At 38.9% G+C, this 26623-nt stretch overlaps 1 protein-coding gene across 1 annotated transcript in view; it reads right to left on the bottom strand.

Moving 5' to 3' along the window:
• Positions 1–23944, bottom strand: part of FUT9 (fucosyltransferase 9) — a 120389-nt gene extending 96445 nt beyond the window's left edge. Inside the window, exon 1 of the mRNA XM_048844973.2 lies at positions 23762–23944. Within this exon, the coding sequence (XP_048700930.2) occupies positions 23762–23891 (130 nt within the window). The 5' untranslated portion in view covers positions 23892–23944. The remainder of the gene's footprint in view (positions 1–23761) is intronic.
• Positions 23945–26623: the final 2679 nt, after the last annotated feature.

The following is a 26623-nucleotide window of genomic DNA, read 5'->3' as shown; positions in this document are numbered from 1 at the left end:
AGGAGGGTGGTGAAACACTGGAATGCGTTGCCTAGGGAGGTGGTAGAATCTCCTTCCTTAGAAGTTTTTAAGGTCAGGCTTGACAAAGCCCTGGCTGGGATGATTTAATTGGGGATTGGTCCTGCTTTGAGCAGGGGGTTGGACTAGATGACCTCCTGAGGTCCCTTCCAACCTTGATATTCTATGAGAGAGATTAACAAATTCTTTACTCCCTGATCCTGATTATTAAAATCTGATTCTCTTCTGAATTGTAACTCAGTAAAATCACACTGAATTACTCATAGGTCTGTTCTTTTTGAAAATTAAAACTTATACCTGATCTCTTACTGTCAAAAGAGAGGTTTCAGAGTAACATCCGCGTTAGTCTGTATTCGCAAAAAGAAAAGAAGTACTTGTGGCACCTTAGAGACTAACCAATTTATTTGAGCACAAGCTTTGGTGAGCTACAGCTCACTTCATCAGATGCATACTGTGGAAAGTGTAGAAGATCTTTTTATATACACACAAAGCATGAAAAAATACCTCCTCCCACCCCACTCTCCTGCAGGTAATAGCTAATCTAAAGTGATCACTCTCCTTACAATGTGTAAGAGGCATCTATGTGAGAGGCATCCACCTCCTTCCCTGGCCTACCTGCAACTGAGCTATAGGGCCCTCTTCTTATACTTCCTGCTCTGCCCCTCCACTTCCTGCAAGGGGTGGGGACTGAGCGGGTTTGGCTGGGCCCACATTGTAAGGAGAGTGATCGCTTTAGATAAGCTATTACCAGCAGGAGAGTGGGGTGGGAGGAGGTATTTTTTCATGTTTTGTGTGTATATAAAAAGATCTTCTACACTTTCCATAGTATGCATCTGATGAAGTGAGCTGTAGCTCACGAAAGCTTACGCTCAAATAAATTGGTTAGTCTCTAAGGTGCCACAAGTACTCCTTTTCTTTTTGTCAAAAGAGTTTTTACTGTTTTTTGCAGAGAGTCACAGCAGCTAATTCTGAGTGAGCTGGATTCACTTTTCTTACTGCACATCAGAAGAATTGCTTACTATGTTAAACTCTAGATGTATGGAAAGCAACAGGTGCATAAAAGTGTTACTGAAGGCATCATTTCAAGAAATTGGGGTTGTACAAGTTTAAACAGGGCCTAATTTGGAATACAAAACCTTAATACTAGCAATAATGCATAAGAAGGAAAGAACCCAGATTGCATACAGATCTCATGGGGAATTTGCACTGGCAGTTAAACATACTTTTGGGCATATTTGATCCTGACACCATTAAGAGAAAGTGAAAACAGAACCCCATGATGTTATTTTATATAATTGCTTTTCAGAGTAAAGTCACAATTTAAATAAGATCATAAAACAGATTGTTGCAACACCTCCCTCAACATTTTTCCAGAGTTAGTACAGTACCATTTTTCAACCACCTTTATGGACAGCCTCTGAGCTAGTTTCCAATCCTAATAACAGCCTCCCTGCCGAAGCGGATTTAAATTAATTTCTCACTTAAATTTTTTAATTTAAAATATTTTTTCAATTAAAATAGTGGTATGTTCTGTAATTTAGAGTCATGCTACATCAAATATTTTAGTAAAATCTAATGTATTAAGTCTGCCACAATCCCTTTATCCACTAAGTTTAAAGCAAATAAATAATTACATTTGCCTGGAAAGTTATATTCTTTATAATCTGTACTGAAGCCAAGTGGCCTCCCTCTGGAGCCAGGAGGGAGGAACCATCACACTCCCCCTGGTGGGCCCAGCCAAACCCGCTCAGTCCCCACCCCTTGCAGGAAGTGGAGGGGCAGAGCAGGAAGTATAAGAAGAGGGCCCTATAGCTCAGTTGCAGGTAGGCCAGGGAAGGAGGTGGATGCCTCTCACATAGAGGCGAGCCCTCTACAAAGTCCAGGACCAGCTGCAAACCAGACCAGCACCACTGCTAGGGTCCTGGGCTGGGACGCGGTGGAGTAGCGTGGGCCTGGGTCCCTCTACCACCACCCCACAGCTGGGGCTGGCTGCATACTCACCTTAGGTCACAAGGCTTGTACAAGACTGTTATTGCTTGCTCCAGTCATGAGGCTGAAGGCTACAGAGTATAGACTATTTGTTTGCTCTGCCCTGCGCAGAGGGCCGGAGCCCAGACTATTGTTGCTTGCTGAAGTGAGGCAAAGTGGCCTCCCTCTGGACCCAAAAGGGAGGAACCATTACATAAGCCCATTGCTCATCATCTCATTACCATATGTATGTTTACTGATTTATCTTGTAATCTTTGTTCCGTTATTTTACTAAAAACAGAAGTTAGACTCATGGGACTGTAAATGCTAGGATCATATTTCTTTCCTTTTTTCCCCCCCCAATCACAACCACGTTTTCTTTCTTCCACTCTTCCAGTACCAAGGCAAATGTCCATAGCTTCTCAGAAATAATTGTGAATGGTTCAGGTATTTTGATAGCTAAAACTGCTATGATCTTAGGACTTACGTGATCATACTACATGATTCACATACAATCAAGTTTTCCAAATATTCCTTTTCCTGTTCTTTATCAATAGTTATTTTTACAAGTTCTTCCATCCAATACTAATTTTCCGAACTTCTTTTCTATATTTTTCTGGCTGAAAGCATATTTAGCAAAGGTGTTCTGTACTTCAGACTTTTTGGATCATGATTAATTTCATCTCCTGTCCCTAGTACTTAATAAATATTTATGCAAGCCCTCTTATACCTCTCAATCTCTTTTGTAAGCATTACATCATTTTCCTTTTTTCTGCCCATATTTTTTTCCACTGCAAATTACCTGATTCCAAATATTATGGTTTGGTCATCTCTCACCTTTTCCATTTACAGTTCAGGTTTCCTTTTATCCCCATGTCACTGTAAAGCGCATCATGATGCCAAGTTGCCTGATCATTAAAATTAACCATAATGCCTTGGCACTTTTTGAATTTGAAGTTCACTGCTATCACAGTTGTATTTAATAACTGATCTGAACCTTCAATAATAAAAAGGATAGGGCTTTTTGTATAAGAAAAGCCAACTCATTAAGTAAATTCCTACTCATTTTTTTTATAAAAACGGAGGGATAACCAGGACAAGATTACACTGAAATGCTGCCTTCTGGATTATGATTGCCATTGTAAGCAAAATCAGAGATCAGATATGTACATACTCGAAGGTTACATTACAAAATTAAGGGTCCAACTTACACTAAGAAATTATGGGAAATGCAGTCACATCTTAAATGGATCCTTAGCCTGCGCAAATAATGTCCAGATAAAGGCAAGAGCAAAAAAGAAAAAAGAAAAAAAAATCTTCCTCCCTTGCATCCTTTCAGCAGGTTGGGTGAGCTAAGAAGGAAGGTTGGTATGGTCCATGTCCCCTCCCCATACCAGCCAGTAGAGCTTACTGGCTGTGGAAGGCAGCCTATTTGTGCCTATGGAAGAGTGAAGTATATACACTCCACCTCCACACTTGGAAGGCTTTGTGAGAGATTGACTTGAATGGGTCTACTCACATGAGTAAGAATTTCATGTGTTAGGAAAACCTGAAGAATTGGACCCTTCATTAGTCCTGTTTTATTTTCACCAGTATCAGACAAGACCATAGGCCAGTTCTGGAGCTACACAGATGTACACCAGCAGAGGATCTGTCCCATTATGTATAGTGCCTAAAAATACTTTTTAAATTACATTTTTGTGGCAATAATGTAATAAAAAATCTTATAGCAAAGATTTTTTGCACAGTCTTCTAAAATATATGCTGACCTGATTTTAGTAGTATTTTCTAAAATTGCACTGTTGATATGAATATATGTCAAGAATCAAACCCAATGTGTTTTGCAGAATTGAGTTATAAATCCTAAAAGAAAAACCTAGCTTATGATTCAATAACCAACAGTCTTAACCATAACCATGCAATTGATGTAATTAGCATTAAAGACCTAAATCCAGTCAAGCAAAAATTCAAATTTACAGTAAATACATTTGTTTACAATCTAATCCAGTTTCATACAGCATCCTTATACATCTACACAAAGAGGAAGTAGCTTTCTGATCTAATGAATTTGCATACACTGAGTTTTGTATCTTGCTTCACCCATTAAAATAGTCATTACTAGTCCTCAGACTTACGACACAATTCGTTCCTCAGAATTGCGTTGTAAGTCAAAACATTGTAAGTCAAAACCACTTTTCCCATACAAATCAATGGTATAAAGGGGGGATTGGTTCCTGAACCAAGGCTTGATACACTATTTTCACCACAGTAACCCAGATTTTTGTACTAAAGGAATTGTAGATGACTAATGTAGCAACATCAATGTATTAATTTGGTAAACAGCATTCAAACAAACATAAAATCACATATGCTTTGACTTTCCAGAACTTTTTGAAGGGCTCTTGGCTGGGGGCTTCTCTGAAGTCTGGGCTGCAGGTTTCTCTGGAGTCTTCTCTGCAGTCTTGCTTGTAAATAACTTTGTGGTTGCGTTATAATGAATGAACTTGGAAGGGGGTCCCTTCTGGCCTCTTGTCTGATTGGCTTCCAAGGTGAGGGTAGCTTGTTGCCGGATAGCCCTGCTGCTTGTTTTTGATTGGTCCCTGGCCCTGTGCTCAGCCAATCAGAAAGCTTGAACAGTGAAATCAGTGATTGGATGAGGCTCAGCATGTGATGTGTGCTATTCTCCCTGCCGGCTTTCATCGTAAGGGCGAAACAAGCATCGCAGGGGTGAAACAGGCAGTCAATTGAAAAGCAATGTACATCTGAGGACTCCCTGTATTTGCATGTAATTATGAACAAGAATTGCCAAGTTCTAGAACCTACAGGCAATTGTTCTGTGGCCAAAATACACTGAAGGCAAATCATCAGAACACTACTTTTGATTTCTATTACACAATATATAAAATACATGACAACTAATCACTGTAGGATATTCTGGATATGACAGTGGTTATTCATTTTGCTTTGTTTTTGAAAAGTATTTTCCTCATTAGGAGTTGAGCTAAGCAGTGGCTTTAACCCTCAGGCTTGAGTAGTGAATGGTGCCTCAGGCAGACACTGAGTTTCTGGAGAGCAAGAGATGCATAGGTACTGTTACTCCCTTTGAACGTGAACAACGTATGATTTCACTCCCTTATCCTACAAGTGTTGGTCCTCTGGCCAGCTGGGGTGGAAAGAGCTGGTGGAAAGTCACGTGCTGGAAGTATTCATTGGGAGGCCTACTGCCTATGTTCTGGGTTTGCAAATCTCCCTAGACAGAAGAATATGTAACTGAAGTTACAGGGATGAAGTGTATTGTCTTCCAAACCAGCTGACAATGTCTAGTGAAAAATTATTTTCCTGAGGAACTTCTGTGAACTACAAACCCAATGTAGCATTTCAGGAAAAATCTTGAGACCAAATTCTAGTCTCAGTTACATCATCGTAAATCATACGCAACCTCAGGGCTACTAGTTTTAAGTCCACCCCATGGCACCCTGTCAGAATTATCTTATGAAAGGACAATAGCTTGAGCTATAAAGGAATAGGTTTCAATCTGTCTTCCAAAGGCAAGTGCAGGTCACCTATACTATCTATTTATGCAAAGTTAGTCCCTGATCCTGCAATAAGAAAAGGAGTACTTGTGGCACCTTAGAGACTAACCAATTTATTTGAGCATGAGCTTTCGTGAGCTACAGCTCACTTCATCAGATGTTTACCGTGGAAACTGCAGCAGACTTTATATACACACAGAAATCATGAAACAATACCTCCTCCCACCCCACTGTCCTGCTGGTAATAGCTTATCTAAAGTGATCAACAGGTGGGCCATTTCCAGCACAAATCCAGGTTTTCTCACCCTCCACACAAATTCACTCTCCTGCTGGTGCTAGCCCATCCAAAGTGACAACTCTTTACATAATCAAGTCGGGCTATTTCCTGCATAGATCAAGGTTTTCTCACATCCCCCCCACCCCCATACACACACAAACTCACTCTCCTGCTGGTAATAGCTCATCTAAACTGACCACTCTCCAGGTTTAAATCCAAGTTAAACCAGAACATCTGGGGGGGGGGGGGGGGGGTAGGAAAAAACAAGAGGAAACAGGCTACCTTGCATAATGACTTAGCCACTCCCAGTCTCTATTTAAGCCTAAATTAATAGTATCCAATTTGCAAATGAATTCCAATTCAGCAGTTTCTCGCTGGAGTCTGGATTTGAAGTTTTTTTGTTTTAAGATAGCAACCTTCATGTCTGTGATTGCGTGACCAGAGAGATAGTCCTGCAATAGGCACTATAGGGGCAAACCCTTGCACCTACACAGAGCCCCAGTGGAACGACCAAAGCAGAGCCTATTGCTGGACTGAGGTCTGAGTTAATAAATGTTCACATCACTAATGCTGAGACAGTCAAACAGGAGACATGGTTTAGGATTTTGGTCTCAAGAGCTACACTGTAACAGTCTCTATCACTTGTTATACTAACAGATGTGCAATTACTTAGACATGGTATAAGTTTTATTTTGACTAGACTATTTTATCTTCTTGGACATGTTTCCCTCCCACCCATGATACGTTAATTTGGATTTTCTGTGAAATGCATGTCAGTCTTATGAGTTTTATATAAGATCCATTAGAAAAAAATTAAATCTGAGAACCATGGCTGACTTTAAACAAGATTTTTTCCCATCAAGGAGCATATAAAAAAAATCAAATGGAGTCCCAAATTTTCAATTATAATCTAAAAATAAAATAATCTGGACAAGCATAGGTATATCAAAGGTTTAAAGTACAAAATGGAAACCAATCCTCAGATTTTATATAATCATGAAATCATTGGTCCTTACATATTTTCATTTTGCAATTGAGAAAGCTGAACAGGTACAAAACAGAAAATGCTCATGATTAAGGTTATTTGTACTATCCTCAATACATTAAAAGGATCTTAATCTAGTTTTCAAGGGCTTAGCTGCTAGTCACTTTGCTGATGTAAAAAGGGTTAACAATTTAGAACTATTGTATATTTGTAATTAAAATAAAGCTGTTTATGGTGAGATAATTAATAGACAAATAGACAGTTCCCACAGTCACTAATGCTTAGAACTATAAAAACATCCAAAACACAAGAGAACAGTAATTTAGAATATTATATTTTATGGATTAAAACCAAAGTGAGCACAATAAACATGAAACAAAATGCGAGAAATATTAATCGGTGCCCTGTATTCATAGGTGAAACCGAAACAGATTCTTTCTTGTTTTCAGTTGAAGTGGGAAACCATTGTGTAAGAAAAGGTACTAACAATGCCAACTCTGTCCCTTCAGAAGGCTAGAAATGAAAGCTGTGTATCAACAGCAACCAACTTGCCCAATTTCCAAGTAAAAAAGTGATAGTCACAGGAAATAATATTCCAATAAACAGGTCTCCAATGGGTGACCTGTGGCCACATGCAAACCTCCAACTCTTCAGAGCACAGATATAATACTCAGAACTGTAGTGGAAACTTATACATTTCTCACATTTTGCAAAACAGCTGTTTCTTAAGGTAACAGCTGAACATGCAGTAACACTCATTGGGTCCTGTTCTTTTCCTATGGTAAGGCCTGAACCTACTTCCACTGAAGTTAGTACAAAGCTTCCAGTGACTTCAGCAGAAGCCAGATGAGGTCCCAAACAGGGGATGAGGCATGCCCAGTACATACTGAAGATACTGAAATGCATTGCACTATATGGAATGTACAGTAGAATAAAAAGTACAATGGATAAGTCCATAAAGTCCAAAGAGCAATAAGAAAGAAAAGCATCCAGAGAAACAAAGGCATACCGTAAAGCATCATGCTTGACAGAGAGAGCAGCAGCAGCTCTGGAAAATATGCAGCTCAGCATCAAATCATAATGCATCTGCTTCCCTATGACAGTCTCCTTGCCCCATCCCATAATTGAATGATATTTGGGGAAACCCAAAGGTTTAAAGAAGAGACCTAACTTTATATACCAAGCAGGAGAGACTGAATTAATTTGTATCCACACTTATAAATAATGTCATTGAAGTCAAAAGGACTATAGTGAGTAAAATTTCCTCACTTTAAGGGTGGCAGAATTGGGCTAATTAAGATTTACAGCCCAAATTTGCTCATTTTAAGTGTAAAAAGTTTGCTTTCTAAATAGTAGTCCTGCACATCTGGTCTGAGCTCTGAAAGCCAAGTTGTGTTCTTCCTAGCTTGCACATTATTCACAAGAACTGAAGATTCTGTAGGCCAAGTGCTGCCTTTGTTTAATCTTATATGACTTCAATGTATTCAAACTGGTGTGACGAAAGAGTTTAGCTCTGCAACTGGAAAATAGTTAATACATCTGTTGATTATGTGCAAAACAAAGATTATCCAGCTTCTCTTTTATAGAGTAAAACTCACACTAGTTCATTTGGCCCACACATGGCCATCTACACCACATAAGCCCCATCCCAGCTGCCATCCATCAATACACATTAAATGAAAAATACTTTAAAAAGAGTTAAGGGTTCAATTCCAGCTAATGGAAGCAAGAAAATTCTGAGGGAAGGCTTGCACGATGCCCTGGACCAAAATCCTCTTAAATATTGCATAATATATTAAAATACAAATGTGTAAATTACATACACTTACTAAAAGTATTTCAAAATTAGCTATATGAACTGTTTGGTTTTTTAATCAAACTACTATCATGAAATCTCTAGAATAGGCTCTGATCCTGCAGTCCACACGGGTGGATCCTTATGTCCCTACAGTACCCACTGAAGCTCTGTATGAGCACAGCGTTCTATCTCCAGGGATATTATTGTAGGATCAAGGCCATTAATAGTCTTCACGGACTTCAATGGAAGTATTTATGTAAAGGAATGAGTATGTCCTAGGGGCTAAAACACTGGACTAGGACTCAGGAGACAAGATCTTTTCCTGGCTCTACCATGGGGATGTTGGGCAAATCACTTCAGCTATGTGCCTCAGTTTCCTCATCTGTAAAATGGGGATGACAATACTGATCTCCTTTATAAAGTGCTTTGAGATCTAAATTACAAAAAGCTCTGTATAAGAGGTAGGAATTATTGAGTAGTGACTATTGGCATGAAATGAAGAGCAGGCCCTTCAAATTCAATAATTCTTTATGATTTCCTCAAGAAACGATGTCTGTTGTTGTTCAGGGGAAACCATTCATTTGAAAATCATATTATGTTCTGAAAATGTTGTGCCTGCCAAAGTTACAAGTAACACACAAGATTGCTCCAAATGAAAAAAGTTAATGGGAAAGACTGTCCACTTTTTCATTTTGTTTACTTGGTGTATTTTACAGCATTTTGTGCATCATCTGTTTCAGTGTTTTCCACTTATAGTCAGTTATTTACTCAAAAGTTTCTGCCCTGCCAAAAAAATAAAAATAAAAAATAATACCCCTTATACCAACAGAGGAACAGAAAGAAAGAATTAAAGGATTTTTTTTTTAAAATGCCAGAGTATGCTATTTAAAAGAGCAGGCCATCAGAATCTGGAGTTTTTTTAATTTGATCAATTTTTTAAAAATCATTTTGACAATGTCCCTTTGAAAGCTTTATTGGGATTTTCAAAACAAAAACATTTCATAGTGCTTTTCATTTGTAAATGTCAAAGCACTTTAGAAAGTCAGTATGCATTATTATCTCCATCTTACAGACACAAAGGTTCAGATCCTCAAAGATTGGTTTCAATGGAAGTTAGGAGCCAAAATACCTCTTAAGATTTTAAATAGTTCAGTATAACCGCACAATAATATAATTTTTCCATTATCCTCACAGCCTCCAAATCAGACTTGCAAGAGGGCCCACATATTTGCTTTCTGTAGGAAACAACTTCCGGTAAACTCGGACTCCTTTTATCTCTTATTTAAACCTCAGTTTATACAGTGAATGAACCTCACTAGTGGTAGCCTCTGATGGTCATGGTCATTTTTGACATTAAAATCCTTTGGGGATAATGGCAGAAGAACTAAGAGAAGACAGATGTTCATGTTGTGTTGACACTTTGCTGCTCATAATAGGTACCTTTTCTCCCACTCCAATCGGCTTCCAGCTCACTTCTACTCACAGTGACAGATCAAGTTGGTTTATCACAGTGATCAGCTTGCCTGGTTTCCCCTCCACAGTTGTTTCATGGGAACATTGGTAATACCCCTAACTTTGCAGACTTTCAGATGAAACACACTAGAGAAATCTGATGACTAGGCATTTCTAGGCCAAATTGTCCATTTCTAGGAAAAATTTTCCATCCAAATGTAAAGATCTTTTCTTTAAGCAAGGACCAAATTCCACTGCAACCAGGTAAACTACACCTGCCTCAGAGACAGTCCTCAAGCTGTGGCACTAACACCTCCGAGTCGTATTTAAATGACGCCATTTCTGTTGGCAAAAAAGATAATAGCCTTACAGAAACTGACACCTGCTTTATACAACCTTTCATTGGAGACTTGAGTACATTCCTCTATGGCCCTGAAGCTCTCGGAAATTTCCACTGAAAGCAATACTGATATTTCATGAACTCTGAAAACCATTCTGATTGAGAGATCCATCGCATTGTTTCTAATTTTTTGTGTGTTTCTCATCCCTTATTTTTGATATATTTGCCTGAAAAATTGATCTTGGTTTTCAAGAATTCATCAGTTCTTGTATATTTATACAGCTCAACAGTACAACCACCCCCCCACACACACAGAAAGCATTCCCCACGATGAATTCTCTCTGAACTGAATTGGAAAGTAAGCATAAAAATGCAAGAAGCATTTCTGAATTAACTGGTGGCAGAGATCTTCTTGGAAAGTGGGAGTTTTATACAAGAAATTATGTTTCTTTAATACTAGCACAACAACAAAACATTCATGTTTAATACAGTAAAAATTAATAATTTAACCTTAAAGTTCTGTACATAACTAAGAATGCAGTATTCAATAAGAGTACATTTTTAACCTCTATGATCTCACAGCTATGGACTGATTATTATGTCACAAATAGGGTTCTGGTTTCAGGTACTGAATATGATGCAAAAAAAGATGAGCTCTTAAAGAAATGAAGATGCAGTTCATTAGCGATAATGCAATGATAATAAATGCAGAAAATAAGATATACTAACGGATTTGTGCTCAAATCTAATATTTTGGAAAGCTTCCCAAGAAAGATAAACTGTTTTTTAAAATCATTCAAATTTTTCACAATAAAGGATCAAGTACATCTCTGTAAGAATCCCTCAAAGCTCTGACTCCACTCTCAGCCTTAAAAGAAAGCACCCTTGGGCCTCAGGCTGTTTATTAATATAAAAGTGGGCTTTTCAAGACCTGTTCGTAACAGTTCTGGTACCTAGGAACCCCGGGCCAGATCCTGAATAGGTGTAAACTGGCATCACTTTACACCTGCTGAGGATCTGGCCCCAATCTACAAGTTAATGAAGTGCTTGCCTGGCAATTCCATATTTTTAAAAAGTGTTAAAGTACTGCATCATCCCAGCAGATATTTCAGTCTCTCCATTTCCAAAGGAAACTGTGAGTTGGACATGAAGATCAACCAGGTCATAGGTCCCCGACCCATCTTAGTAGCTCCCCAGGTAACTGTTCTAGCTCATGTATATTTAAAAATGCACATCAGCAGCCCATACAAACATGTAAAAAAATAAAAAGGCATAGGCCCAGAAGTGGATTTAAAAAGCAAGTGCTATGGGAGGTAGCCAGAGCCAACGGATAGAGGATCTGTGAAGAGCTGGGATCTGGGTTGACCATACAGGAACCGTGAGGTAATTTCCAATGAGAAAGGGATGCATAAATATAAAGCTATCTTTTACAATTTCAAAAAGGTCTAATTTTCAAATTGTTACAAATTGATTAAATGACTTGCAATTCACTGAAAAAAATCTCCCTAAAATTAACAACAAATTTTAGATTAAAACTTTCTCTTTGGGCTTGGAACATGGGCCTTAACATAGTTATAATTAAAGTCAGGTTAAAACGCTAAATTAACAGAGTTACAGCTGATGCCTTTGTAAGTGTTTGCTAAGTGCCAAGAGTGTGCTTAGTGTATATAAAATGCCTGAAACAGGTTACAGTATAAATACAATTTTAAGGGTCACAACATCTGATAGCTTGTTCTCTTTCATGGTCCCCATTGGACTACTCTTGCAACAGACGTTAGTGCTCTTGGTAGACTCCATCTAAGAACAATGATGGCTCAAAGGAGGTGGAGCGGTATCATCACATTAAGAAGGATGAAAGTATATTTCATCATTAATAAGACAGATTATGAGGAATTCACAAAGGCCTTTTGATACTACACAATTCTCAAGCAGCGAAATGTTTGTTTTGTAAAAATAAACAATATAATAATTAGATTAAGCTTGTCATTGTTTAGATTGCAGTAAGACCTGGAGGCCACAACTGAGCTGGGGCTCCACTGTGCTGTACAAAACCCACTCTTCTCTGCCCTGAAGAGTTTACAATATATACAAGTGAGACAGACGAAGGGCTAGGAAAAGGAAAGGTCAAGTCACTTCGGACAAGAGGTCTTTCAAGTGTTAATATCTTTGGAAATGCGGCATGGATCCACCTTAGTCCATTGTGTAATTTCCTGAACTTTTGTCTCAGACTGAATTATCCTCTAACAAACTGAAGCAAATACGCATGGCACTGTGGGCAGACTTCACTATTACTCACTGTGCTAGGATTAGGAGGATAACCAGAGGCCCTCAGTTTCCCAAGCTAGCAAACAAGCACCTTTTTACACACTAAATTCACTTAAAGTTTTCATATCTGTAGCTATAAATGCTTTTAACTTTAAACTTTTTATTTCTCTGAATTCAGCTTTTGCAATCAAAGCTGTAAGTCACCACAGATAAAATGCTAGTGAAATCTGAAAACTCACCCATTCCTGAGGGAAATAACCTCCTACAAGTAAAATCACTGAAGATAAAATAAAGAGCTGTGAGAAATGCAAGACGACAGAGCAGACAAGGTCCTGTGAGGCAAAGAGAGGAGACAGGTAACAAAGAAGCTACTGTAGAATGTGCTACTGTGGACATGAGGGTAGAAGGATGAGGAGGAGCACATGGATCAGCATCTAAGCAGCAGAAGAAATCACTTTAAATTATAAGGAAACTTAGAGAGTCTAGACATTCTTGTTCAATCACACCCTTTAGTTTTGCACTCACAGGCTCAATCCTGCACTCCTGCATGATCCAGCAAATGGCTTATACAAGTATTTAATTTTAAGCATCTGAAGTCAATGGATCTATTCATGTGCTTAAAGTTAAGCATGAGCTTAAGTACTTTGCCAAATCAAACCAGAGCGTTCAGCAACTTACAAAATTGAGCCAAGAGAGCCTAACCCTATTTCAACTGAACAGATCTTATAATTATTTATCATTATACCATTAGAACCCGTTTAACAGTCTCACAAACGTGCATTCTTGGTAGAACGGGAGCTATCTGAACTAAAATAAAAACACTGTAAAAAGAAACATTATGTCTAGTTTTTTGAGCAAATGTCTGGGAACCACGACTCCTGGGTTCCATTCCTACCTTCACAATCATGACTTTGAGGAAGCTACAGTTTCTCTATGCCTCCGTCTACATATATGAAAATTAAAGACAACTCTTAGCAGCTGTGCAGCATTGCGCATGTTCAAAATGCTGTACAAACATCATATCCTTTCAACAACCAGGTGAAAGAGGTTATTGTTTTCACTTTATAGATAGTAAATCAGATAAAGAATATCAATCCAACCAAATCCTGGAAGAGATGCGAAGCCCAACAGAAAGGGCTTTGCTCCAGGAAAAAAAAAAAAAAAAAGTGGAGTCTCAGGGATACAATCTTGAGCCGCAGAAAACTAGGTTTCTCTGAAGAGCTGGGCTATCCACACAGACCAAGAGGAACAGAATATGTGGTCTATACCCACTGGTAAATTAGATTATTGTCCATTCCTTTAACACATGGAAGGTACAGAGACATGCTGTAGAGATATTCATGCAATAGAATGTCTTCTTACACTGTATAGAGTCTAAAGCTGGTCAGAGATTTTCCAGCCAAATATGCCAGTTTGTTGAAAATGAAACATTTTGTGGAAATTGTCAATTTTGACAACATTTCATTTAGAAAGAAAAGCTGAAAAAAGAGTTTTGAATGGAAAGTTTCCAAACAACTGTTTCAATTGTTTTACTTTATTACATAATTAAATTTTTTAAAAAGGTCAAAAGTTGGAATTATTTTTTCTTTTTAAAATAAATTGGAAGAATTCAAAATTTATTGTTTTTGTTCCATTGCAGATCAGAACTTTTTTTGAAATTGCAGAATTTCCCACAAACAAAAAGTCAGGTTCCCACACAGCTCTGATAGTCTCCTCTTTGATGCATCCCACTATGCAACAGACCTACAGCTTTTAAATGTCTTTTGGGGATCGTGTAGGTGCACAGGAAACCCAGGAGTAGTTCCTAAATTATTTTTATCACTATATAAAAGTGAGGTGGTACAAAGCCACGGTTAGAATTCAGAAGTTCTTGGTTCCCAGTCTGTGCCCTCTTCTCCATTAGTCCACATTGCTTCAAAATGAGACAGACAAAAATACTGTGTTCTGGAGGTTATACAAACAATATTTGTAAAGCACTTTGGAAGTGTCAGATGAACGTGCTACAGAATAGAAACGGATGAACATTTTACTAACACTCTAACAGAAAAATAGCTTCTCAGCACTGTCAAGCATGGACTATATACCAATTTCATTATTCAGTTGTATCTTATAGTTAAGAAAAGGGTGCAGGGGTGATGTTGTTTATGATGCTCTGTGCAGGTTTGTATGACAATACCATTTTGATTATATCTTACAAACAATTAGTCCTTCTGGTAGGTTTAAACTCTACTGGACCCATTCACGCTTGTCAATATAAAAAAATCATCTTCCTAATTATTTCTCTGATTATATGAAATTAAATTACTCATAATCTCTGATCAAGTAATAGTTTTAAAACTCCCAAACCCAAATTAAATTGTGGTACTTTTCTATTTAGCTACAGTGTGCAATCATTTTGCAATTCTTTTCTATTGACTATTAAAGTGTCACTTGTTCTGCAGGATTTAAACTTCTGTTGTCTAGAGAGAGCTGAAAACTGCATGTAATTATTGTTTTTAATGTTTTTGTCTGTTATGATTACTGTGACGATATGAATATGCACTGCTGCATGCACTTCTCTATCCCAGGATGTCCTTAGAAACTTTTTTTTTTTTCATTTCAATTGGATTTTTCTGATGAAAGATTTTAAATAAATACACTTTATATAGCTATATATATACCACAATTACCAAACACTGTAAAAGTATTTTCATAAACCCCTCCTATAATTATTTTCTTTACTTACATATGTCTCTCACTACTTCCCTGCTTAGGAATCCTGGCAACCCAGACACCGTCACTTCTCCGTAGCCCAACAAATAAAAGCGTGGGGGCAAATTATGGCATCCCCACAAGAGTGTGATGCACACTCTTCCTTGTCTAAGGAGATGATCAAAATTCACCCATGCCCTTAGAGATTAAGTAGTAGAGAGGACAGCCGCAGGTGCCTGCGGAGCTCCAGGTCCCGGTGGATGGGCACGGAGATGGGACCTTAGTACTGCTTCTCATGAACTCTGAGCAGCAGTGCAGTGTGGGGAGTGCACTGAACACCTGTGAAACAGGTACAACAAGCGCAGCTAGTTAGCAGCCCTGAAGGCACTAGGCCTGCTCCTGGCTTTCACTGACAAAATGCCTCCCGGAAGTGGCATTCAATTCAGACCCCTACAGACATAATATTTAAAATTAAATAATAAATTACCATTGGGCAAATACTATTAAGAAGAATGTTTGTTTTGGACAAGTAATTCCAATTCAAAACAGTCCTAATTAGAAGTTTTAGTATTAGCAAGTGTTCTGGTCCAAATGTGTTTCACTGAAGATGATCTTGTTTTCTTTCTCCATTCAGTTAAACAAGTTTTGTTTAAACACTCCTCTGTAACTTTGCTTGAAACTAATTAACATGTGTGTCAGAGACAACTTGTGCTTCAAGTTGAACATTTAGCCATTAAACTATGGGTATTTAGAGCTACTGAATAATAGTCTTAAACAGTTAGTTTACTAAAAATCTGCATTACCAGACAAAATAAAGCTTGAAATCACTATAAGATCAATTTGATAGCTTGTGTTGTTTAGTTGGTGAATTTTATTTCCACACATAAATACAGGCAATAATAATCATTTGTTCACTAAGAAGTTTTCCCATTATATTTTAGTGGGAATAACCACCAATAGCAAATGTGATAGTTGAGATTGTAAAACATTTCCCATTATAAACCCCTACTTTCCAAACCTCATAATTTCTTATAAACCCTCCTTTTCTGCACTGAGATTTTCTTTCAGAGTAGCAGCTGTGTTAGTCTGTACTCACAAAAAGAAAAGGAGTACTAGTGGCACTTTAGAGACTAACCAATTTATTTGAGCATAAGCTTTTTTATGCTCTCTCTTTGCCGATGGACAAGAGAAGCCCCAATTCTGCAAACATGCACATGTAACTTAATCCATACTAAAAAGAAAAGGAGTACTTGTGGCACCTTAGAGACTCACCAATTTATTTGAGCATAAGCTTTTATGCTCAAATAAATTGGTGAGTCTCTAAGGTGCCACAAGTACTCCTTTTCTTTTTGCGAATACAGACTAACACGGCTGTTACTCTTAATCCATACTGGCCTCAGTGAAGCCAGTAAAGTTATACATAAGCATACATATTTGCAGGATTGGAAAATTTGGGCAAAATCCTTTCAGTTGGTATAACTTCAACCCATTGTAATCATACTTGTGAATAGTACTAATGAATATATGGCTGAAATTTGAAACTTGGAATAGCCTGTACCTTCTCTCATAAATACAAAGGGAAGGGTAACCACCTTTCTGTATACAGTGCTATAAAATCCCTCCTGGCCAGAGGCAACGTCCCGTTACCTGTAAAGGGTTAAGAAGCTCAGCTAACCTGGCTGGCACCTGACCCAAAGGACCAATAAGGGGACAAGATACTTTCAAATCTTGGGGGGTGGGGGGGAGGCGGCTTGTGTTTGTGCTCTTTGCTTACGGGGTTGTTCTCTCTTGGGAGTGGGAAAGGCCAGACAGAAATCTTATGAAATCTTAGGAAAGCTTATGCTCAAATAAATTTGTTAGTCTCTAAGGTGCCACAAGTACTCCTTTTCTTTTTGCGAATACAAACTAACACGGCTGCTACTCTGAAACCTGTCATTAAAGATCAGGAAATTTCACAAGTTAAAGGTAATGCTGGCAAGGTTAACTCGGATATAAACAAAGACAAATCTCATTTAATCAAAGAAAGAGAAATAACTACATATGTGCAGTATGATCAAATTTGTGTTCCTGGAACAACCTCTAATGTTTTTAATTCATTCCATTGAAAACATGAAGTTCTCAGACAACAACATGCTTTAAATTGGAAACAACCTATTTTGATATTGTCAGACTGAAATGTTTTGATTTTTCATTTTGAAATGGCTTTTCATTTAGAATTTTTTTTTTTTTTTTTTTTTTTTTTTTTTTTTTTACACACACAATAAAAAACTTTAAAGAACAGTCAAATCTGAAAAAGGAAAAGGAGTACTTGTGGCACCTTAAAGACTAAAATTTGAGTATAAGCTTTCGTGAGCTACAGCTCACGAAAGCTTATGCTCAAATGAATTTGTTAGTCTCTAAGGAGCCACAAGTCCTCCTTTTCTTTTTGCGGATACAAACACGGCTGCTACTGTGAAACCTGTCAAATCTGAAAGAAAGTACTTTGATTTTGTCACAACAAAATACTTCAGTCAACCTGAAATGATTTTTTTGGCATGTTCTTTCCCAGAGAATTTCAAAATTTTCAATTTTTGTTCCAATTTGGAATGAAGCCAAATTCTGAAATCTTTAAATCCTTTTTGAAGTGAAACTTCCTTCCTCCACACAGTTCTAATTTGAGTCTTTAATCTCACAACCTTAACATTGCATTAAGAGCTTCCCCACTCCTCCACAGGAAGAAAAAAAACAGGTGGGAGAGAAAATATGGAGATGATTTTCTTACACAGCCTATAAGCTTTTCTTTGTTAGTAGAGCTTGCAAATTCTTTGAGCCAGCAAGCACACACTTACCTAGTTGCAAACACATGGAATGCACAGCTGTGTTTAACTCCTTACTTTTACACTTCAGGAAGTTTTCTGTAATGCATGCTCTGTACACAATTGTATTATGTGATTGTTACGTCAGGGAAGAAAAGAATCTAATTGATAAGCATGTCCACTGAATTTATACCTATGGAGATTAGAACCTTATGTGTTCCTGCCTGGCAGTGTGGATTGTCTATATCCTTTCTGACCTTACCAGCCCTGGCAGCATAACTGGGTTAGTAAAGTTGTTGCCATTGGTAATTGGCCCATTATTGCACGGTGACCCATCTTGAAGAGGGATCTTAGAATATTAACTCCCTATATGTTGTTTTAAACATTAACTGTACTCATTTCAGGGCCTGATCCGAAAGCTCACTGGAGTCAATAAAAAGACTCCTACAGTTTTGGTTTTTTGGGTGGGAGGGGAAGGAGGGGGTTACACATAATGCTTCCTATGACCCTTCCCCTGTTTCTCATACAGCCAATAGGCCGAAGAGATGTATTGTGGAACAGGGAAAACTACACAAAGGTAAACACACAGTTTAGCCATCTATCATTTCCCTTTTGCCAAACTGTGGTTTTAGTTGTAATTTTTTGTTTCTTCTGCATTATGCAACAGATGTGGGTAGAGGGAGAGGAAACAAGAGCATTGGAACTTTTGAATTTTAGCCCCACATCACCATGGATAGCCAAACCACTAACTTCTAACAGGTCATAAATGAAGCATAATGTGGTCAACAATAGTAAAATCAATAGAAGACCAAAGTATTTATTCCAGAATTGAATATCTTACAGTGCTCCCACTGATAGCCACACTATAAATTTAACAATATTCATTTGAAAGCTAATTTTTTTTAACTGAAGAGGAATAAATGTTTTTTTATTAATTCATTTTATTCATTTCTGGATTGTGAAGTACATAAATTAAGTAGATCCACAGTCTGCTCACATATTTCCAGTAAGACATCCTTGAATGATTGAATATCTCAGGAGACTGGTAATCACATTTATGAAACCTTTCACTGATTCAAATATAGCCAAGATGCAGCAGTGATGGAAAATCATTGCCATTTGAAAGCTGGTTGGTGGCTTATGTGAAAAAAGCTAGTTATTTCAGTACATTTCTTAGTGATCAAGGGACAGAACCTGCAAGATGCTCAGTACCCTCAACTCCCATTGAAATCATAGGAATTGAGAGTGCTCAGTACCTCTCAGGATCGGACCACAACTGCCCAATTATAAAGCTATCACCACAATTGGCATCTTTAAGGATAATATCAGCACAGAGGACAACAAACAAGGGTTCAGTTCTGACAGAAGCTCAGCAAATTTTCCTCCAGATGCTGAATACTGTGCATACTGAATACTGTACTACTCAGCAGCTTGCAGGATCATGGAAAGTAAACAATATCCTCTTCTCTAGCATTGGACCCTACAATAGAGTTGAGGTGCACTGGTGGAATAATGTGGAATGTTTGCACTGCTGCTAGCCAGCATATATTTGTGTGAATAAACAGAAATTTTCATTTTTTATTCCTGCTAATCTGGCACTTTTCACCTGCAGTGAATATACTTAATTTAAAAGCAAAAAAATTAAGATAAAGATACCACAAAGAAAAGATTGTGCTTTTCCAAGGATCTCTTAATGAGAAGCTATATACTTTTGTTAAAGAATAGGCAACAAGCATTTCGATATTCTAGAAATGTTCTATGGCAAGAAAAATTTAAAATATTTCAGAAAAAAATGTCTGATAATTGTCACAACTGGTTACTAAAAAAAAAAAGAAAAAAAAAGTTCCCTCTTTTCCCCCCGCGATGGCTTTAAAAGTTTTTCTATCTATAAAATTTCTTTTACATAAAGACACTTCTCTTCACAAAGGATACATTTCTTTGTGGGAAAATGTACACCATCATTTCGCCTTAAATACTTATTCAGAATGCTTAATGTATCATATTACGAGCTTCCCAGAAGAAAGAAAACTGTCTTAATTAACAAAATGTAATGTCATCTCACCTATATACATTTCTTCTCTGATGTCACATTTGATTCTATTAGTTTAGAACTTTGATAGAATTATTTTCAAACTTTGCTTGTTACAATGGCACAGGGCAGGTTTTGAATTATTTAGCTTACTACTGCATTCTGAAAGCAATTTTTTTTTTTAATTTCATATCCTCTATGGAAAACTTGTTAAAAAGAACAAAATACAATAACTAGATGTAAAAGAAAAATCACACATAACTATGCAATAACCTGACCTTAGAAAAAAGGTAAGGTCTTTGGGTATTCAGTGGACAATAAAATGTTTAAAGTAATTAAGACAAATAAAGTTATGCCTAGTTTGAATATACTTACACACTGAATAAAAACAAGTTAAATACAATACATAATTTATTTTAAAAGTCTTTCAGATATATAAATATTCAAGATGTAATCCTGCCTCCATTGAACTCAATGGCGAAACTCCAACTGATATCAGTGAGGCCAGGATTTCACTTTAAGTGAAAAATACATACATTTATGAAGTCTAACTAAATATGTCAGAAATCTTCTGTTATCTAATTACATTAGCTCTACACTTTCTGCCTCTTAGATCCTGGTCCAATGCTCATTAAAATCAATGGGAATCTTTCCACTGGATCAGGCCATTAATGCTCTGATAATTATTGATCATCTTATTTTCCAACTTACTTTCTGCCTTTTCGTCATCTACCGTCCCCTAAATATTAGATTTCCCCCCATTTTCTTATTTTATGTTTCAGTTTTACCTCTATAAAAACTGAAATAAGTTTATTGTGTTAATTAATATAAAGTATCTTCAGCTGCAGTTCCCCCAAACTGATCACATTTGTCTTTCTGTTAATTAAATATTACAAATTAAGGGTATTTTTAAAAGCCTACACTTGGAAACAGCTGTTCTCCAGCCTGATTAAATGCAACAAGTCCCTTCATATCAGAAATGTAAACCAAATGCTTCCATTTTCAGAAACATTTTACTCCCATAACCTAAATGTAGTTTTATTGGTGTGACATAGGAAACAGTCATTCAAAGTCTTATCATTCCATTTACAGGGTCCAATCTTCCAACCTATATAAGCAATCTTTATTTACCAAAATTACTTCAACTGAACTAGTTGGGTGAGTAAGGACTATTTGTTTGAGGTAAAGGTTTGCAAGATCAGGCCTAGGATATCCCAGTGTCATGCACCAGATAAATCCTGATAGCCATAGTAATGGAAATAAGAAAGAAAATCCTTTTATGTTGCAGTTCTTCAAGAGTGGTTAGCAGAAATTTACCATATAGCACTCGGTCCTGCTCCCATTAGTCAGTGGGAAATCTCAAATTGATTTCACTGGGAACAGAATCATGCCCATAGTTATCTTAGGAAAATTTACCTAGATTCCCACAAAGAATTCAGAGATTTTTTCCACCAGAAATTTAGTTTCTCATTAAAGGAATGGGTTTTTCTAATCATCATCTCTCTTCTATTAGCCTACAAGACCCCTATTTCAAGATTGGACTTTTTTTTTGTTATAGATAATGGTTATTTGCATTACTGTTTGTTCTTTCATGTATTTATCCTATACACATATATGTAGTCTGTTTACACATGCATTGTACTCATAAGATCTACTCATGTATTTTTTCTAAAGAAAAGTAAAATGCGCTTAAAAAAATGTAACTTGAACTAACATGTCACAGATCCAAATACTATTTAATCCTAAAATGTCAGGAAAAAAATCCAAATAAATTTGTACTGCTGGAAAAATAAGAGCCATGTACCAATCCCGAAGCCTTTATTCAGTTATCATTCATAATTTTCCCACTAATGACAATGAATGATTAAAAGGAGGTTACTTCATGATATGGCCATGTAGCAATTTCATATCAGTTTTTGACAACCATCTTAGCCAAATGCCACAAAATGTAAATGCTGTTTCCATATTTTTTTTTCTGAAAATAGGATAGAGTAAACTGAAATCAGAATAATAGCTTTTCATTTACAGCTGTCTGGAGCTTGAAGGGGGAAGGGCAGCAACATTAAAATCACCATTACGGATTACAGATTGACATCTCCATAACAACCCATAAATCTTATTGTTCTGAACTACCAACAACTTCCTCTCTTTACCTACAACAATATAGAAGTGATCAAAACTTACTGATGATTCTTGCACAGATTTCCTCACATACCACAAAACGAAAATGCATATTTAAGTGTATAGTACATAAATGCTAAATCAGTGGAAATCCATATAATTTTCCTTCCAAAATACTGTGTGCTATTTATGTTTAATGGTGTCAGAATCCCTTTTCCCATTTACAATCCAGAACTGCCTTGCTGCATTACTGAGTGGTATCTCCAGGAAAAAGCACATGTGTAACAGTTCAAATTTTTTTTTTTCCCCCTAAGTGGTAAAACACCTAAACCCCAAAGCAGGAATTATTGCAGAAAATGTCATGTTTCCTACCTCTTTCAATCTTCACCATTATCACAACATGTTCTGAGAAAGGGAGGGTGAAGATCTGCTGCAATTCTTATATTCATATTTATCAGGGTATTTTGGAAAGTGTCAAGGAGTTGCTCACTACTACTACAATAAGTACAATTATTTATATCTCTAATACTGCACTGAACCAGAGATCCTATAGAAAAGAAGAGGGAAAAGACTACTGCCATAACAACCCTACAACAGAGAACTGTTGGGATACTGATAGTTACTGCACAAGGTACTGTGCATCATTAAATATAAAAGCAGAAAATGCATTTCAGCAACAGAAACCTGCTATGATTCTCCCTCTCTCCTCTGTACAGTGAAAACAAAACATGGACTTCTGCTGGCTGCATTTTCATTTTGGCTGAAAAGTTCATTTTTGCCCTCTCCTCTGTCCAAAGAGCCAGCACCCTACCTTACCTTCACCAAAACTACATTTAGATCTCCTCTCTCCAGAGATGTGTGTGTTGTACAGAGAAAAGGTCCACGGCTGAACTAGGCAAGTCCTGTAATTACCCCAACAAGGCAGCGGGTATTTAGGACCCTCTTTAAGAGGCATCATGGAAGGAGGAGGGAAAGGGACAGAAGAATGTGGGGAGAAGGCGATATACTGACTCGACTGAGCTAAACCTCCAACGCCGCCCCCCCCCCCCCAAGAAAGTTAAAGACCTTTAACCAAGCTCCAATATTGACAGAGTGACACCCCCACATGCACACCCCCCAGGAGAGGGCGCAGCACATAGTAATTCCAGGGTGCTAGGATGGGCGGTGGGGAGAATATTGTGGTCTCCGTGTTTCTCCGGGGGGGATGAGTGGGAGCGGAGCCGGGTCTAGGTCAGGCAGAAGGGGATGCACGGGCAGGGTGCACGCCCGGGAAGGGGGTAAGGCTCAGAGAGGCAAGGCGGCCCCATTGGGGGAGTGCGGGGCACGCTGGGGGGCGGGGGTTGCAGCCGCAGGGGCTGGCTGGGGACACAGTGGCTCCGGGCTGTGGGGGGCGGGAGGGGGGTCAACGAGGTGAAACGCTGCTCGCAGCCCGCGTCCAGGGGGCGCAGCAGGTGCGCGCGGTGGGGGGGGGGCTGCCCCGGCTACTCACCCGTGCAAGGCGGGAGCTGGAGGCGGCGCGGCGGGGGCGCTGCCCGCGGGGCCGCGGGGCAGGAGCAGCAGCGGGAGCAGGGGGGAGCGGCGGAGCCCGGGCTGCTCCTGGACGCGCTCTCGCTGCCCATCCCAGGCGCTGCCGCCGCCGCCGCCGATGCTGCTGCTGCTGGAGGAGGCGGCGGCGGCGAGGGAGACTCCGGCGCGGGCGCGCGCGCGCTGGTGGGAGATGGGGGGGAGAAGCAAGGCCGCTTGCTGCCCCCCCTGCCGGGCTCTGTGTGCTGCGATCGCCTCCCTGCGCGCCACCCCCACGGGGCTGGAGCGCACCCCCCTACGGCTGGGGGACCATCAAACGCCGCCTGGGGGGGGGGGAACCCGTTAGCCTCTATCACCCCCCTACTCCCGGCCACTCCGCGGGGAAGGTCGTTCCTGTGAAGGCCAGGGAGAGTCCTCCCCCCCACCCCAGCTCCAGGGCTAGCAGCAAGCCAGGGCTACCTAAAAATGCAATGAGGGGAGGAGGGTCCCCCCACCCCACATGTGATCACTGCGGCCGCGTTTGCCTTGACCCTGCAATCTGCCGGGGTGAGGGCAGCTTCACCTCCAGCCGCCCCACATCAGCCCGCTCCAGCATCATTCGGCTGGAAAACAAAAACGGGCATGCAGAAAGCACATAAGAAAAGGCTTATCCTGGGTCTATCTCTCTCCCGCATTTGCATGGGGGGGGGGGGAGGTGTAAAAATGCCGTAGCTAAATGGGGACACCTGGGAGGCATGGCTGAGAGGTGTTGGGGAAGGATAATTTGATGATCTGCACGTGCTTTTATTATTATTTCAGGTAGGAGGAAGAATAGAGAGAATCGCCTACAATATGCCAGTAGCATCGACTCATACGATTTTATTTCTACAAGGCAAAAAAAAAAAGTGTTCTGGCAGGAAAAAATATATGGTAAACAAGAGCAAAACAAACAGAGTAAAATAATTACTTACTGTGTGTGAAATAAGCCCCACATTGGAGTAGTTCTTAAAATTAAAATAGGTCTTCCAAGGCAATTCATGAAACCTAAAGGACTTTCATTGTTAACAGCAAATATTTATTTGAAATACTGGCTCATTAGCTGAGAATTAAAACAATATGAAGTGAAATGGTAAACATGAGGAATCATGTATGGCAGTGTAAACAAGCACAAATGCTGGATGTGAACATCTTCTCCTCCCTCACTGAACTCTTCCAGCATTATATAATGTTGCCAAGCTGCAACTACTGTACATCCAGGGAGAATATATCGTGATGATGAGAACATAGTGATATTTATTAGAGTAAACTGGAGTTGTTACCTGACAAGTAGTTGTTACAGAGGTTCATCTGTTAGTTTCTCATCTAGCTTCTCAGTAAACAACTTACTAGGCTCTCAGTACAGATATATGATTCCCCAGAGTCACTTCTATGTTCTAGATCTTTGTGAAATGCTAATGGATTATAACCTACTATGTTCCCTGCTCTGTCTTTTAGCAATAGACATACAGGTACTGACAGCTCCTGTTTGTAAAAGGAGCATAGAGGAAAGAGATTTTGGGTAGTTTTCCACATAACTTGACTACAGGTACTTCAAATGCAGCCTGCGGTACCAGGGTTATAGGATGAGGTGTGACCCACACCCCATTGAAAGGAGCAGAAATCTTTCCATTGACTTCAGTGGGCTTTAGATCAAGCCCATTTGCACCCACGGCTGACATTAATATACTCCAAGATTAAAGTGGCAATACCATTATTTTTCAAAGCAAAGCAGGATCTCGAGTAGGAATTCCATTGTCCCTTTCCTAGGGAAGAAATGAAAGGTATTAGGACTCTCTCACGGGTGTCCTCTCAGATAATTGGTCAGAGGAATCCTAGGGCTTTTTCTGCTCTTACTGGGAAAGTAATGGCAAAACTCTTATTGAAGGAGCCTGTTCAAATCACCAGGTTACAAATCCTAGCCAGTTTCTATCCACTAACTTCTAACTGCCAAGTGCTGAGCACCTCAGTCTATTCACTCTTAATGCACTGGGAGCGGAGGATAGAGAGAGTATTGGGTACAAACTTAAGGCCTGATTCTGCACAATTGAAATCAATTGAAGTATACTTTGACCATTTGTTTTTCACACTGAAATTATTATCAAGTTGATTTCTCTTTAGTTCTTTCATTCTCCCACCTGGACCCAGGCCTTGATCCTGGATTCGCGCCCTCAATGCAAGCACAGGAGTCCCCCCATATGGATACAGTTGCAGGACTACGGCTTTTGTGTGGTAGGTAGTATACTTCTTTCTCAAGGTACTGAGTATTGACAAATAGTCTCATTTTAATGGGAAGCTGGATCCAGGTTAAATCATAGCTTTGTTTATTAAGGATAAAAATATTTCCTCATCTTTTTCAAAGCTATTGCCATGCTCTGATTTCTTTGAATGAGAAGTTGTATCTCTTCATAAATTCCTTCATGGGAAAGGAGTAACCAAGTAATGTTGGAGAAGAAATTTAGCCTTTTGTGATTCTGCCATTGCCACATAATGTACCCTTTGCAAAACCTGGCTGCTGAGCCATTCTGCTCAAGCAGGAAATAGTTGTAGTGTTTCTGAGATGAATTCCAGAATATTTTCACACGATACAGCCTGCCAACAGTATTAGTCCATACAGTAAAAATATGGGTAGAGCTTTAAAAAATGGAAAAATATAGAAATGTGTACAATTGAAGAGACCAATACAAATGGGTAACGTTTAAAAGAGCAATAGAAACAGGTCAAAGTTAAAAAGCAGGTAGAGGCGAAAGAGAATAGAAGGGGGCAAAGGTTTAAAAAGTAGAAACCGGGAGTGGTTTTATATTTCATCAAA

Source organism: Caretta caretta, chromosome 3 (genome assembly GCF_965140235.1).
Source record: "Caretta caretta isolate rCarCar2 chromosome 3, rCarCar1.hap1, whole genome shotgun sequence".
Lineage (NCBI taxonomy): Eukaryota > Metazoa > Chordata > Testudines > Cheloniidae > Caretta > Caretta caretta.
Note: the sequence above shows the minus strand (reverse complement) of the source record. Positions and strands in the feature narration are given on the sequence as shown.